The sequence below is a fragment of the Aspergillus versicolor genome (assembly GCF_001890125.1).
Source record: "Aspergillus versicolor CBS 583.65 unplaced genomic scaffold ASPVEscaffold_3, whole genome shotgun sequence".
Classification (NCBI taxonomy): domain Eukaryota; kingdom Fungi; phylum Ascomycota; class Eurotiomycetes; order Eurotiales; family Aspergillaceae; genus Aspergillus; species Aspergillus versicolor.
In genome coordinates, this window is record NW_024467526.1 from 765,886 (window position 1) to 779,761 (window position 13,876).

At 52.2% G+C, this 13,876-nt stretch overlaps 7 protein-coding genes and 1 non-coding gene across 8 annotated transcripts; 3 read left to right on the plus strand and 5 right to left on the minus strand.

Moving 5' to 3' along the window:
• Positions 1-183: 183 nt before the first annotated feature.
• ASPVEDRAFT_81437 (uncharacterized protein) lies at positions 184-1,832 on the minus strand (the record flags this gene model as incomplete). Its single annotated transcript, XM_040817044.1, has 8 exons — positions 184-803; positions 850-1,055; positions 1,100-1,239; positions 1,283-1,374; positions 1,431-1,516; positions 1,562-1,639; positions 1,685-1,783; positions 1,825-1,832. 8 exons carry the CDS (start codon positions 1,830-1,832, stop codon positions 184-186), a joined length of 1,329 nt encoding a protein of 442 aa, XP_040665611.1.
• ASPVEDRAFT_883703 (uncharacterized protein) lies at positions 1,807-4,064 on the plus strand. Its single transcript, XM_040818301.1, has 4 exons — positions 1,807-2,050; positions 2,171-2,452; positions 2,499-2,942; positions 2,999-4,064. Exons 1-4 carry the CDS (start codon positions 1,970-1,972, stop codon positions 3,920-3,922), a joined length of 1,731 nt encoding a protein of 576 aa, XP_040665612.1. The 5' UTR covers positions 1,807-1,969; the 3' UTR covers positions 3,923-4,064.
• Positions 3,965-4,037, minus strand: ASPVEDRAFT_t62. The gene has a single exon. It is a non-coding gene; the product is annotated as a tRNA-Trp (tRNA).
• Positions 4,065-4,178: 114 nt separating the features above from the next.
• ASPVEDRAFT_60687 (uncharacterized protein) lies at positions 4,179-6,182 on the minus strand (the record flags this gene model as incomplete). The annotated part of the gene is made up of 1 exon (XM_040815549.1): positions 4,179-6,182. The coding sequence occupies one exon, from the start codon at positions 6,180-6,182 to the stop codon at positions 4,179-4,181; it is 2,004 nt and encodes a 667-aa protein (XP_040665613.1).
• A 237-nt stretch (positions 6,183-6,419) lies between these two features.
• ASPVEDRAFT_527555 (Zn(II)2Cys6 transcription factor) lies at positions 6,420-8,548 on the minus strand. Its single transcript, XM_040814692.1, has 5 exons — positions 8,186-8,548; positions 8,118-8,136; positions 7,392-8,069; positions 7,102-7,338; positions 6,420-7,053 (listed from the first exon to the last, which is right to left on the minus strand). Exons 1-5 carry the CDS (start codon positions 8,256-8,258, stop codon positions 6,504-6,506), a joined length of 1,557 nt encoding a protein of 518 aa, XP_040665614.1. The 5' UTR covers positions 8,259-8,548; the 3' UTR covers positions 6,420-6,503.
• Positions 8,513-10,018, minus strand: ASPVEDRAFT_128679 (uncharacterized protein; the record flags this gene model as incomplete). The annotated part of the gene is made up of 10 exons (XM_040806571.1): positions 8,513-8,598; positions 8,650-8,810; positions 8,863-8,960; positions 9,013-9,209; positions 9,262-9,385; positions 9,435-9,484; positions 9,532-9,574; positions 9,621-9,705; positions 9,825-9,917; positions 9,972-10,018. The coding sequence occupies 10 exons, from the start codon at positions 10,016-10,018 to the stop codon at positions 8,513-8,515; spliced, it is 984 nt and encodes a 327-aa protein (XP_040665615.1).
• A 248-nt stretch (positions 10,019-10,266) lies between these two features.
• On the plus strand, positions 10,267-11,470 carry efm7 (putative nicotinamide N-methyltransferase Nnt1). Its single transcript, XM_040811871.1, has 3 exons — positions 10,267-10,591; positions 10,648-11,220; positions 11,269-11,470. Exons 1-3 carry the CDS (start codon positions 10,448-10,450, stop codon positions 11,332-11,334), a joined length of 783 nt encoding a protein of 260 aa, XP_040665616.1. The 5' UTR covers positions 10,267-10,447; the 3' UTR covers positions 11,335-11,470.
• Positions 11,471-11,629: 159 nt separating this feature from the next.
• On the plus strand, positions 11,630-13,322 carry ASPVEDRAFT_39216 (putative RNA polymerase II Elongator complex associated protein Kti12). Its single transcript, XM_040811872.1, has 3 exons — positions 11,630-11,665; positions 11,728-12,069; positions 12,141-13,322. Exons 1-3 carry the CDS (start codon positions 11,660-11,662, stop codon positions 13,137-13,139), a joined length of 1,347 nt encoding a protein of 448 aa, XP_040665617.1. The 5' UTR covers positions 11,630-11,659; the 3' UTR covers positions 13,140-13,322.
• The last annotated feature ends 554 nt before the right edge of the window (positions 13,323-13,876 follow it).

Here is a 13,876-nt window from a genome sequence, read left to right on the forward strand (position 1 = left end):
GTCATGACGACGACAGACGGACAAGACGGACAAAGAGCAGAGGTTATGCACCATGGATGACTTATAAGAGATCGAATTACAGTTAGGATTAGGATTAAGATAAGGATCCTGTTCGACCTGTTCGGCCAATCTCATGCACATGATGCAATAAGCTGCATACATCTATACACCGAGGTGAGATCTCTACTCCTTCTTCCCCTCCTCCTCCTCCTCCTCCTCCTCCTCCTCCTCAACCGGCACAATCACCCCCTCCTCCACGAAATAGTTCGTCTGCTTCACATACCCAACCACAACCCAACCCAAACTCACCACCCCCGCTACATAAAGCACCAACTGCAGGATAACCTGATCCCGAATCTGCATTCCCTGCGAGTCAACCGTAAACGAAACACACATGCCCAGACTCACCGTGCCCTTGAACGCCCCCGCATAACGCGCACACAGCGCCGGGTCGTTGGTCAGCGCTGCCAGCGTCCACTGCACCATGATCTGGAAACAGGCGTAGATGACCCCGAAGAGCAGATACAGCACTATCCCCGGCCCGAAGGCGGACTCGGTCCAGTCCACTGCCGGCGGCGGCGTTGCGGAATGGCTGACGTTGTTGCGGATTACCCACGCCAGGAGTCCGCTTACCGCGCTGAGGGTTACGAGGGCGAGGCTGGCTGTCCCTGTGGCGCCGCGGGCTTTGCGCGAGGACATGCGTTTGTTGTCGAGGATCCATGCGAGGAGCATGGGGGTTGGGATCATGATTGCCTGGAAGAGGAGGTTGTTGAGGGAGCGAGTGCGTAGGTTGAAGTAGTACACTTCCTATATCAGTACAGGTAAAGACATGACGAAGGGGGTGCTGACCGTTGATACTGCTCGTCAAGGCCAGGCACATCTCAGCGACAAACATGGCCGGGAGTAGGATGATGATCTTTGGATCCGCCATGACAGACAATATCCCAAGCACTTCTTTCTTGAGCGTCGGTGCCTCGAACACTGCAATATGCTGGCCGTTGTCTCGAACGATGTCTGCTGGATCTGCCAGAAAGAAGAACGCTCCTACTACTGCACTGCTTTGCATTAGCATTGACAGTACGTAGTAGGCGTAACTTACACAGCCATCACCACAATAAAGGCAATATACACTGCGTCGGAGATTCCCCCAGCTTCCGTTTCATGAACTGTCATGGCAAACGCAATGAGAGCACCAACTGTACTCCCCGCGGAAGTCAGGATCCATTGTACAGCGATGTACTATGAGAGTTAGGCAAGTCCTGCAACTGTTCGTCAAGCCTACCGTTCCTTTATCCTTCTCTTCCGGGTACGCAAACTGGATGTACCCCGACGTTGTCCACATAAGCCCAGCACAGACACCAAGGATGCCACCAGCTAGGCGTCGTATATCGTCAGTATTATCCCAGTTCGAGTAGGCTTAAGAAACCAACCTGCGAGCGGAAATGGCTGCTTGCCAATTCGGTCATAGTACCATAGCGAACCAACGTAGAGGGGATATCCAATCCCACCGATTACTCTGTTGTATGTTAGACTGTCTGCTGTGGTGTATGGTTATACTCACGCTGTCCACTTTGGCTTCAGGTGATTTAGAACAGGACCTGCGCACCAGCCCGCGACGGTATAGACACCGTAGAGAATGCTGACGGTGTTAACCAGGATCTACTGTAAAAGTTGGCTTATATACCTATTCGTCAAAGCCGCGGTTTCCTGCGAGTCTGCCTGTCCACCACCAGCCCCAAGACCAGTCAGGGCGATATAGATACCGGGGAGACAGAATAGGACGCTGTTGGTCAGCTCGATCACCAACAACTGGGGCAGCCTTACCATCCCATTATGGTGTTCTGGACAGCGGGCCTATTAAGGCGTATTTTATCTCTCATGTTCGGATTCATGATCATAGTCTTACTTTCTAGTCAATGTCGTTGCTCCTATTTATACAGTATCCCCAGATATCCTGCCGTCCGGGGAAATGGAGTCCGCGTATCTATCGCTTAAAGCAGTTAACCCATACATTAGACGTCTATCTGCCCGCGTATCCATTTCCGAAAGAGTATATTCCCTTGGCCCCGCCCCCGCAGGATGCTTATCTGTCCCAAAAGGGTTCAGGATACGCCATCCACCCAGGTACTTATTCAAGCTGTTATTCTAGGCTGATGTTCTCTCCAAACAGTCAACAATTATTGTGACAATGTCTTTATCCGAACGTATTAGGCCAGCACTCGAAATCCGGGCTCAAACCCTCGAGCCAAGCGCGGTCCTGCCAAAGGACTGCTTGCTCCCGCGAAATGTAATGGGGGTTCCTCGCGCCAGTGGGCTGCTTTCAGACCGTGAGCTTGAATTGACGGAGAAGTACGATGCCACTGCGCTGGTGAATATGCTGGCTGAGGGGGTGGTTACCTCGGAAGCTCTCCTTTTGGCATTCAGGAAGCGGGCTACCATCGCTCAGCAATGTGTATGAATCTTTCAATGAGTATATATGCAATAAGCTAACGAAACAGACAAACTGCCTCACAGAACTAATCCCGCAAGCAACAAACGACGCCCGAGCCTGCGACGAGTTCCTAGCAAACACCGGCAAGCCCATGGGACCGCTCCATGGGCTGCCAGTTTCCGTCAAGGAGCAGATCTCTATCGCTGGGCGACGCACTAACGTCGGGTTTGTTGCAATGGTCGACAATGTCACCAGCGAGGACGCCCAGATCGTCACCTCGCTCAAGAGACTGGGTGCTGTGGTCTTTGCGCGCACGAACCAGCCGCAGTCGCTGATGCAGCTGCAGACGAATAACAATATCTACGGGGCCACTGTCAATCCGAGGAATACGTCTCTTACTGCGGGTGGCAGCACTGGCGGCGAGGCAGCGCTGATGGCGATGCATGGGACGCCGCTGGGCATTGGGGGGGATATCGGGGGATCTATCCGTGTGCCTGCTGCTTTGAATGGAGTAAGTTTCAAACATACTCTTTCTCAAGTTATCCATAATGTTAATACGCATGTCAGATCTACGGCTTCTACCCCAGCGTCGGCCGAATCAGCGGCGAAGGCGCCCTGGTCCCATTGCCCGGCAACGATTCCATCCCAGGAACCCTAGGCCCCTTCACGCGCTCCCTCCGCGACATCTCGCTCTTCTGCACGGCCTACTCTCTCACAAATCCCTGGCTCGACGACCCCTCCCTCCTCCCCATGCCTATCCTCTCCCCCTCGCCAGCCCTCTCCCCAACTAACCCCCTCCGCATCGGCATCCTAACCACCGACAACGTAGTCACTCCCCTCCCACCCGTCCAGTGCGCCCTAAAACAAGTACAAGCCCGCCTCCACCACGCCCCAAACATAGCCCTCGTCCCCTTCCAGCCCTACAAGCATGACTACGCCTGGACCCTCATCAGCGCAAACTACTTCGAAGACGGCGGCGCAGCCATCAAAGAACTATGCAAAACAGGCTCCGACCCCCTCCTCCCAGCAACAGAATGGATCCTCGCGCAGTGCAAACAAAGCATAGACTCACTGTCCCTGCACACAATACAAGCCCGCAAAGCCGCGCGGGACGCATATCGCGTTGCGTACGCAAAGCACTGGAACAAGGCTGCGGTTGATGTGCTGATTGCGCCTGTGACGCCTAGCACGGCGCCGAGGGTGGATTCTAGGGTGCCGTACTGGGGGTATACGGCTGTGTGGAACTTGTTGCAGTATCCGGCGATTGCATTCCCTATTGGTGGATTTAAAAGTGGTCGTGGTGATTTATCGGATTATCAGCCGCGGAATGAAAAGGAGGAAGGGATTGCGAGGGAGTATGTCGCTGAGGAGGCGGAGGGGATGCCGGTGGGATTGCAGATTGTGGCGAGGAGACTGCATGAGTCCGTTTTGGTGGAGGCAGCGCGTGTTATTGAGGATGCGATGAGGTTAGAGATAGGTTGTAGGTTGTAATATGGTATACATGTTATAATAATATAATAAAAAAAAAAAACATGAGGCTGGTCCGTCTCGATCGGGCAACCTTGAGATCTGGAGTCTCACGCGCTACCAATTGCGCCACAGCCCCAATGAGTGACACTTTTTTTCTGTTTTTGACGTCATTTTCGGACACATCCATTTCACTAAATGGACCTGCTCTATAGTTCAAGCATATAGAAAAATAACCTTGTTATTGTAACTTAATTTCCTTATCTAATATGCGCTGTGATTACAACTTCACACAGCACGACTTCCCCGTCTCAACCTCCCTCGACCCATTAAACCCCCTATTCTCCGGCGGAACATCCAGCGCAGGGTTCTTCTCAAAAAACCCTGCCGGCTTCAGATGCACACTGATTCGCTCCACAGGCATAACCGGGAAATCCTCCGGCCGCGGGTTATGCGTCAGCGTAAATGTATGCCAGAAGACCAGGTCGGCATCCACCACGCTCTCGCCTCTGCCCGCCCACGTCTCCAGCCCGCCATTGTCCGTGGACGACTTGCTCTGGTTCGTGAACTCGCCGGCCGCGTAGAGCTCGTTGTCGCGGTACTTTGTGATCCAGACGGGGTGTTCTGCGAAGCGGGCGCGGCGGCGGTTAAACGACTCGGGGCGCATGAGCATCGGCTGTGTGGGGAGGGTCTGGATCTTGTATGCGACTGCGGCTTTGGTAGTGGGGTTTATGATGTTGTCGTTGCGGATTTTGAAGACGCGGGACTTGGATATGTCTGTTTCGGTGTGGCCGGCGGTTGTTAACGGGGTTGTTGTTGCGATGTAGCCGACGCCGTAGGGGTCGGGGATGCCCAGAGATGCAGGCAGTGGGTGGCTTTCTTCGTAGACAGCGGTGTTGTGGAAGCCGTCGATTGCTGGGTCGATGCGCAACGAGAAGACGTGCTGGTGGTTTGGTGCTGTGACGCCTGGTCCGACGTTCGTGGACCAGGGCACGGTGATGTCGTTGTCGATGGGCATTGTAGAGAGGATACCCGTGGCGCGGACCTCGAATTCGATTCCGCCTGCTTGGTCGAGGATCCAGGCGAAGATGTACTCGTAGTTCGAGACGGTGCAGATCATCTGCACGACGAGCTGGCGGTTGCGCACTACAGTTGCATGGCCGTTGCGATAATTGCTGTGCTTGTGCAGGATCCCACCGTCCTGCTCGTGCAGGCAGATGACATTCTTCAGGGTCACGGCGTTACCTTTGGAATCCGTGCGGCAGCCGTCAAAGTACTTGATATGGCCCAGGCAGTCACAGCCCAGGGCAAGCTGGTTGCAGGTGATTCCAAGCCCTACGTCGCCGACATCAAAGGCCTGCTTGCGGTGGTACGGCTTGCGCGGGTCGCCGTAGGGCACCGTCATTTCAGACAGAGATAGCCGGTAGAACACGTTGCGTCCGTCGTAGGTGATATTGTATAGAACCAGGCCCTCGCGGACGTTGAATCCAACCCGGAAGCGCCACTTCTGCCACTGCACCAAGTGCCCGTCAACCTGGAACGACGGGCCCTGCGGCTGCTGCACAATATAGGGCTTCAGATCGCTGCGTAGCGGCTCGTCCAGCAGGTCGTGCGCATACTCCACAGCCTTGACTGGCTTCCAGGCCTGTGTCTCTTGAGTCTCATGCCCACCGCCAGTCGGCAAATTATCGATCCTCACCAACTCCTTCGTGGCAGCATCAAAGACGGGCGAAAAGTCACAGGGCAGGGAATAGTGGTTACTCTGCGGGTGATGCACAGGCACGATGTACATATAGCACTGGTACAACCTGCGGTCCTCTCTCTCGTCATCAGTCCCGTAGACCCACGGGTCCGTGCAAACCGACATGCCAGCCGGGAGATTCATCTTAGCAATCTCCGCGACCACCGCCGGGTGCTTGAGGCAGACCTCCTCCATTTCAACTAGCTCGTCGACGTCGGCAGGGCCCTGGACGTCGCGCGGGAGTTCCTTGATGGAAACCACGCGGCGCTCAGTGAGGTTCAGGAGTGCCTTGAGGAATGAACCTGTATCCAGCCGGTGAAAGTACGAGAAGACAAGACGTGCAGGACGCGGAATGTCGAGGGTCCCCTCATTGCGCCGTTCGGCTTCGATTAGTGGGATGACGGCGGTTTTTATGGGCTCTTGGACGTCGATGGTCTTGAAGCGGACGGGGGTGTTGGGGAGGGCTGCGCGGATTATGGCTGCTGCGAGCTGGACCTCGCTTGGCTGCAGCGGGTCGAAGGGGTGGGCATTGATAGAGGACATTTTATAGATAAATTGTTTCGGGAATGGGAGTTGCGAATGGATGTCTTGTGAACTCGGATCTTTCTCGCCTTTATATACCATCACTACCCAGACAGACTACGTTGAATATTACCAGATACGGTTTGAAATACGCTTCGTCAATTCCTCAAGGCGTCAGTTTGTCTGCAAGAAGTAGAAATTCCTACCAGCGATGCTTTTTCCAGATTTGGAAATGAATACGCCGTCTCCACCCTCAAGCCCTAATGCAACAATATACGTTTATCCTCAGATATTACTCTTTGGAAATCATAACATTGTATGACACTTCTGTTATAATAAATCCTAAGAAAGCATCAAATCCCACTTCGACCGCGCCAACAGCTCCCTCCATCCAATCCTACCACCTACACTACCAGCAGCAAACACCCTCTGCCTCCAAACCTCACGCACAAACGCCCCAACAAAATCCATATTGCCTAGACGGAAATTCACCCCAAGACCCTCCACCCTCTCGAGAACAATCCACGTCTCCTCGGGACTCTCTGCAATACAAGCTACAATAAATAGAAGCGGCAACAACCCCGGCTCTTCGGGAGCCCCAACAGGGACTTGTAAAATCTCCACAATACAATCGGCTACGGCTTGTTCTTTTGTCGACGGAACCAGATCATGCAATCTCTGCCAGAAACACAGAGGCCCTTGTTGGTTCTTGTTATTCTCAGCGACGAGATCTCGTTCGGCGAGACTATCGATGACGGAGTGCAGGTATGCAAGGATTGCGCTTTCGTACGCGCGCGCGACATAGATCAGCACGCTGGTTGAAGCCGGTGACATCTCGCGGGGGATGAATGCGAGTTTCAGCGTCCAGCTTCTCTCTTTGATGAGTTGGAGTCTGGCAAAGTTAATAAGTTGAATTCAACGTACACATATATATACGTACATGGCCTCAACTTCACTCATTAACACCACCCGCTGGATTTCATCGTCGGATTCAAAGTTGAGAAGATGTGAGACGCGCTGTAGAGTTAGTACTAGGTCCTGCGAGATTCCCATGTACGGATCGACAATATACGACGAGCCGTAGGACTCTAAATCCAGAGTCTGGTCGTAGCACGTATTGCCCAGCATTAAGGCTGATTGATCAGTAACGCTGGCAGTGCTGCGATGGTACAAAATACTGACCCCGTTAATTAGCCTATCCACAACAGGAATACAGGTCAAAAGACGTACAAGCTCCGCGCATACATCACCACCTCGGACATACCCGCCCGCTCGTCACTCGCCAGTAAGCGGCAAAATGACTCAATGGCAACCAAATGCGAGCGCCAGTTCGCAACACCGGCTTTGATAATCTCGTGTTTACACAGGAAGATGGACACGAGCACCGCCGTCTCCAGCGACTCTGTATCACCGCCGTACTGTGCTGTGTCCTGGAGCCATGAGATATATGGGATCCACTGCTTGAGATTTGACAGCGCGCGGAGGTAGTATGCTGTAGCAGCTGTCTGGAACTGCGGTTTCTCAATACCTGCACCGTTCGCGCGGTGCTGGGCTGATATTGAGCACACGGCTTGGAGCAGGAGTGGTGAGGAGGTCATTCGTGGTACAATTAGAGAGCGCAGGGGGTTGTATGGTGCATGGCCGTTGAGGAGAAGATCAGAGAGCCTCTCCACGTAGTATTGGAAATACTGCCAGTCTTGCTGGGATAAGGCTGGGATGTTGTTGACTTGAGCGGGCAGTGAGTCTGGAGATGATTCTGGCGATGCCGGCGATATTGATCGAGGTTCATCCAAGCTCAATATTTGCGTTTCGTTAGGGGACTCTTGTGATTCTGGACTTGCAGGCTGGAAGTTCCGAAAGCCATCGCTTTGTTCACATTTGAGGTTTAGGCGCACGCATGCGTCGCATCTAGAGGTTGGTTAGATAGTTTGGACGGGCTAGTTGATATAAACGTGCCTAGGTTTATTTCCGTCGCCTGCACAGCGTTAATCATTACTATTATATGTATATCTGTCTGCACGTACATTTCTTATGTCGTTGCTTGCAGGTGGCGCAGCCTACCCTGGAATAAGCAGCTTTGCGGACTCGACGCGGCATGACAGAAGGCGAGGGATGGTGAATGTCTACAGAAATGGTGATGGCATCTAAACGCGGGGGTGACTGCAGAAGGCCAGATCAAAGACCAGCTATCTCATGGAACTACTTGGAGGAGTAGGATTGGGTCCATCATGGATTTGGAGTCATCTTCCCTTTTGGGTTCGAGATACGCGCGGCCAATGACACTTGCATTCTGTGATCTAACCGACCCACAAGTCCCTCATTCCAGTGCTATCTGTGGAGTTGCTCTTCTCTCACGCAGCCTTTCCCACAACAACCGAGTTCGCGGCGTTCTTCTCGGCCTCTTCGTTCCAGAGGTTGATATTCCATGGTGGAACGACTAGCCAGTATATCAGCGGTGCCCCGCAATATAGGCCATTTGGGAACTTACAAGTCACAGGAATGTTGTAGCGACGAGGGACGCTGCCAATAGCACTGATCGCGGTAAGAGCGCCGTCTGGGAGCTCGATCTCTTGGAAGTTGGCGCGAATACGAGACGGTGTCACCGACTTGGGTATAACACTGTGTCCGCCACTCTGGGCCCATGCAAGCCTACTCTGGTTAACACTTTAAAGCCAATGGGGTTCTGTCATCTCAATCTCACAAGACTTGAGCAGGGGTGGCCGAGAGGCTCTCCGCGACCTGCTTGACTGTCGGGTGTTCTAGAAGAAGCGGTGCCCCGACGTTGTTGTTTCCGAATGCCTGGATGGTATACCATGTCAGTACTAGAACTCCAGCAGAGAAGGACACTGACCGAGTAGGCTGTGATGTGAATTCCCTTTTCCTTGGCGTACTTCACCAGAGTGTCATTCTGTTGCAGGAGAGGATGGCGCTCCACCTGGTTGACGACGGGGCACACTCCGGTAGCGTCGATGATGGCCTTGATGTGCTCCGGTGTGAAGTTGGAGACCCCGATAGCGCGCACCTTGGATTGGGGAAGTTTTATCATTGCTGATTTTGTTTGTTATGTGTGAGCCTTGGCTGGGTAGGGGCATGACCGTACCTTTCCAGGTGTCAATGAGCGAGACAGAATTGTCGATTGCAACTTGCGTGCCATCATTGTCCAGGGGCGAGAGCTGGTTGTCACTGGTCTTTTGAAAGGCAACGGGCCAGTGCACAAGGTACAGCTATTGGGAGGTCAATCTTTGGAGGACGCAGTTAAAGATATGACCTTACGTCGAGGTAATCGAGTTCGAGCTCTCGAAGAGTCTCGTCCAGAGTCTTCTCTACTTCCTCCGGGCGATGCGAGCTGCTTCACATTAGCCAGTGCAACGGTTTAAAATGACAGGTACTCGCTTATTCCAAAGCTTAGACGTCTATTCTTGGTTAGCAAGTGAAATCAAGATATCGGGCTCGCGTTACAATAAATATATCCTCCCTCTTCAAGCCAGGAGTGTCAGCAAGAGCTCTTTTGATTCCCTGTGCAACTTCCGGCTGGTTCTCGTAGCTGCAATATATTAGCATGACTCTGTGTCTTGTGGTATCTTGCTCGGTGACATTACATCTTTGCAAGGTCCTGTAGCGCTCAATATTAGTTGTCCATATGTTGGTTTCTCACTTTGTGACCTTACCAGATGGCGATATCCGGCTTTCAACGCTTCATACACTCCAACCGATACCTCCCCAGGCGATGATTGCCAAGTTCCATATCCTAGGGTACTAGAAGGGAGGTTAGGGCGATGTGACAATTGGAGCCAAATACTCCGTACATACGGAATTTGCTGTCCAGATAAAAGTGTAACTCGTTTGCCAAACGACATTTTGATGGTTGGGTATGAGAGCGGTGTTATCGATATCGATGAAAGAGAAGAGGGTACCATGGCCTATTTATCCTCAATTCCAGGCCAGACTCTAAATCTCCCGATCGGGTTATGATTCCGCATGGTGGAGGCCAGCGCATCAAGCGTCACGCAATAAGCCGTTCCAGTTAATCCGGTTAGATCACATTAGCGAATACGACAACTCTACAATATTCTCTCACTGCAGTGCTAATACCACCATATAATATTGGTCTCTCTACTATGATACTTGTAGATCTCTATACAAGCCGGGACGGTCATGTGACTGCGGGTCCTGATCTGCCACTTTCTCTATGCGGAAACGATCGTCTACCCCGCCGTGAATTATTTCAACTTTTGCGATTGTGAATTCCAAGTCATTGTCCTGACATATCCAGCAATCTCAGCAAAATGGCAGACGAATTCGACACTGGGGACATGTTCGCAGACCCCGAGGGCTTCTATCCCCCCGAGAAGGAGCCTACCTACGCAGATCACCAGATGCTCTCCGGCCAGGTCGTCCGTGTGCGCCTGGTCGGCAGCCACCCTCTATATGTACCTCCCCTCTCACCACATCCCTGTACTATCCCCACACTAACACCTCTATGGAGGGAAACATGCTCTGGAACGCCGGCCGCATAAGCTCAGAGTATATCGAAAGTAACGCCCCCACCCTCATCACCGGCAAGAGCGTCCTCGAAATCGGCGCCGCAGCGGGCGTGCCCAGCATCGTCAGTGCGATCAAGGGCGCCCGTACCACCGTCATGACGGATTACCCGGACCCGGATCTCGTCGATAACATGCGCCAGAACGCCGAGTCCTCTGCGTCGCTGATACCCACCGACCCGCCTTCTGCGCTGCATGTTACGGGCTATAAATGGGGGAGTGATGTGTCGCCGCTGCTGGCTTACTTGCCCGAGGAAGAGAGGGCGAAGGGCTTTGATGTGCTTATTATGGCGGATGTCGTTTATAGCCATCGCGAGCACGGGAATTTGGTCAAGACGATGCAGGAGACGATGAAGAAGGAAAAGGATGCGGTTGCCTTGGTGATATTTACGCCGTATGAGCCGTGGCTATTGCCCCAGACGGAACGGTTCTTTCCGCTTGCTGAGAAGGGTGGGTTTACGGTGACCAAGGTGTTTGAAAGGTTAACTGAAAAGACTTTGTTTGAGAATGATCCTGGGGTATGTCGACTTCATTTTTGTGTCTGGGGTATTGCTAACAGTTCCTAGGATGAGAGACTGCGGAGGACAGTCTTTGGTTACGAGCTCCGATGGGCTGACGATCAACTACGATAGACATGATACCATATAGATTTGCGGATTTGCAGTTAAAAGCATTTGATAGACTTCAAAATTATATTCTTGGACTGCAGTTTTACGCTGCGAAACAGCCACAACCAAGCCAGAGCGATTATACCAAAGTATTACCTGTACAGAAACTTCAAACTCATCAGTAAATCAGTGTATCAGTAAATAAAATAATCACAACGTTGCTCTTCAATGCCCAAGGCGATAAGCAAAGGCGGTCAACACCAAAAAAGCGCCCCGCCATCCCCGCGCAGAAAACCACCAGCAAAATTATTCCAGACCCCTCACTCAATCCGCAATAGCCTCGCCAACCATGCCTGTAAGTTTCAATTCAAACAACCCTATCCCAAGCTCGAAAACAAAATCTAACAACTCATCTAGCTCATAGTCCTAACCGGTTACCCCTGCTCAGGGCTAACCTACCGCGCAAACCAACTCGCCGCGGCCCTCGAAGAAACCCAAACCCAGCTCTTCTCCTCCGACACGCCTCCAAAATCCAGATACAAGATCCACGTCGTCTCGACACACGATAATGTCAACCACCCGCGGACAGTGTACGATACGGCGCGTACGGAGAAGGAGGCGCGTGGGATCGCGTATACCCGGGCAAAGCGCATGCTAGGCAGGGACAGCTTTGTGATTCTGGACGGCATGAATTATATCAAGGGATATCGGTATCAGCTTTGGTGTGAGGCGAAGGCTTTGGGGACGACAAGTTGTGTTGTATGTTTCTCATTTCCCACTTTTTTCTTCCTGGTGGAAATATCCCGGTGTCAGTGCTAACTTGCTGCTAGGTTCATGTTGGCACGCCGATTGACCAGTGCGTTGCGAATAATGAGGCGCGGATAGAGAGAAAGAATGCCTCTAGCGAAAACAAGAACGAAAGCAACGAAAGTGAGAACCAGAACTCGCCCCCCGAGTCTTCACCAAACACCTCGAATGAAGCCGGCGAGGCCAGCGACCCCTACCCCCCCGAACTACTCAACAACCTCATCTTCCGCTACGAAGAACCCTCCATGAACAGCCGCTGGGATAAACCACTCTTCACAGTCCCCTGGTCCGACACCGAGCCCCCCGTCGCCGAAATTTGGACCACCCTAACAGGCGTCCCACACCCCTCCACCATCCCCCAAGAAGGACAGGAAGAACCCTCAATATCCCCCCTCACAGCCGCCCTCAACTCAACATCCCTCTCCTCAGCCGCAAGCACAACAACAACAAGAACCCCAGGCGCAGCCACCACCACAGCAGGAGGCCGAGGGGGAGGCCGAGGCACGCTCTCATCGCGCCCGCGCGTCGCAATTAAACCACACCAGGCAACCGTCCTCCCCGCAACCTCCGACTCCTCGGCCCTCTATAATATGGAAAAGCGCACTTCTGCAATCGTGCAAGCAATTCGCACTTTCACGCTGTCGAACCCGTCTGCAAAGGCCGCCCTCGCAGCGTCCAACCAGCAGCAGCAGCAGCAGCAGCGCCAGCTTAAACAACCCGATGACGCCCCGGATCGCCGGGAAGAGGGAATCTGTATTCCTGTTCCAGAGTCCTCGACACCTATCTTCATCCCCGCGCATATCGTCTTAGGAAGCGTAACGGATGACCTTGCTGCTGCGGGGGGTGTGCTTACACTCCCGCGGCTGCAGAGGCTGAGGAGGCAGTGGATTACGCTGAATAGGGCGTATATTGGGGCGCCTCATGCGGCGGGGAAGGGAGGTGGTGGGTTGAAGGATGAGGAGCTGGGGGATGCGTTTGTGAGATTTTTAAACGCGGATTTTGCGGATGAGGTTGAGGCTTAACCTTAAAAGGTAGTCTCTATACTTGTAGTTGGATTTGAGGGTGTTGAAGGCACGAGACGTTTTGGGTTATGAAGCGTTCGTAGACAACTAGCATAGCATCATAGTATGACATCTTACGATACGATGAGAGAACAAGATTTCTTGTATGATATATATATTCATTCAATAATATAAATAACCCGAAAGTGGTACCTAATGCATCTAGGTTAGGTAGGTAGGTAAGTAAACACAAAAAGACACAAGAATCCGAAAGCCACGACAAGCCAGATCCACTGGCTGTCGAGGTGCACACACAAGAAAAGGAAAAGAATATTCACACACGGAGCAGAAACAATAAAAAAACAAAAGTCTAATAACATATAAATCTCACAACAATAACCCGAAATGATTTCCTTCCATTCCGTTCTGTCTGGGTGTTGTTGGTGTCTGTCGCTGCTGTATACATTCCGAAAAAAAAAAAAAACCAAATCAACCTCCCTTGTTTTTTTTTTCTTTTTTTGTTTTTTCTTTCTTTGCTTCTTTTTTGTGTTCTTTCTGTCTTCCGCAAGTGCTGGAAGAGAGCAAAACAAGTAAACAGAAATCCACCCAATCAGTATAACAAAATACAACAAGTGGTACAAGCATCGAGCGCACGCAAGAAAACATGGCGCGAAACAGAGAAAAACATTTTCAGCGAAAATGAAAATAGAAGAGAAGAGTTAGCGTGAGGAGTGCCAGGGTCCTCGGGTTAAGATCCT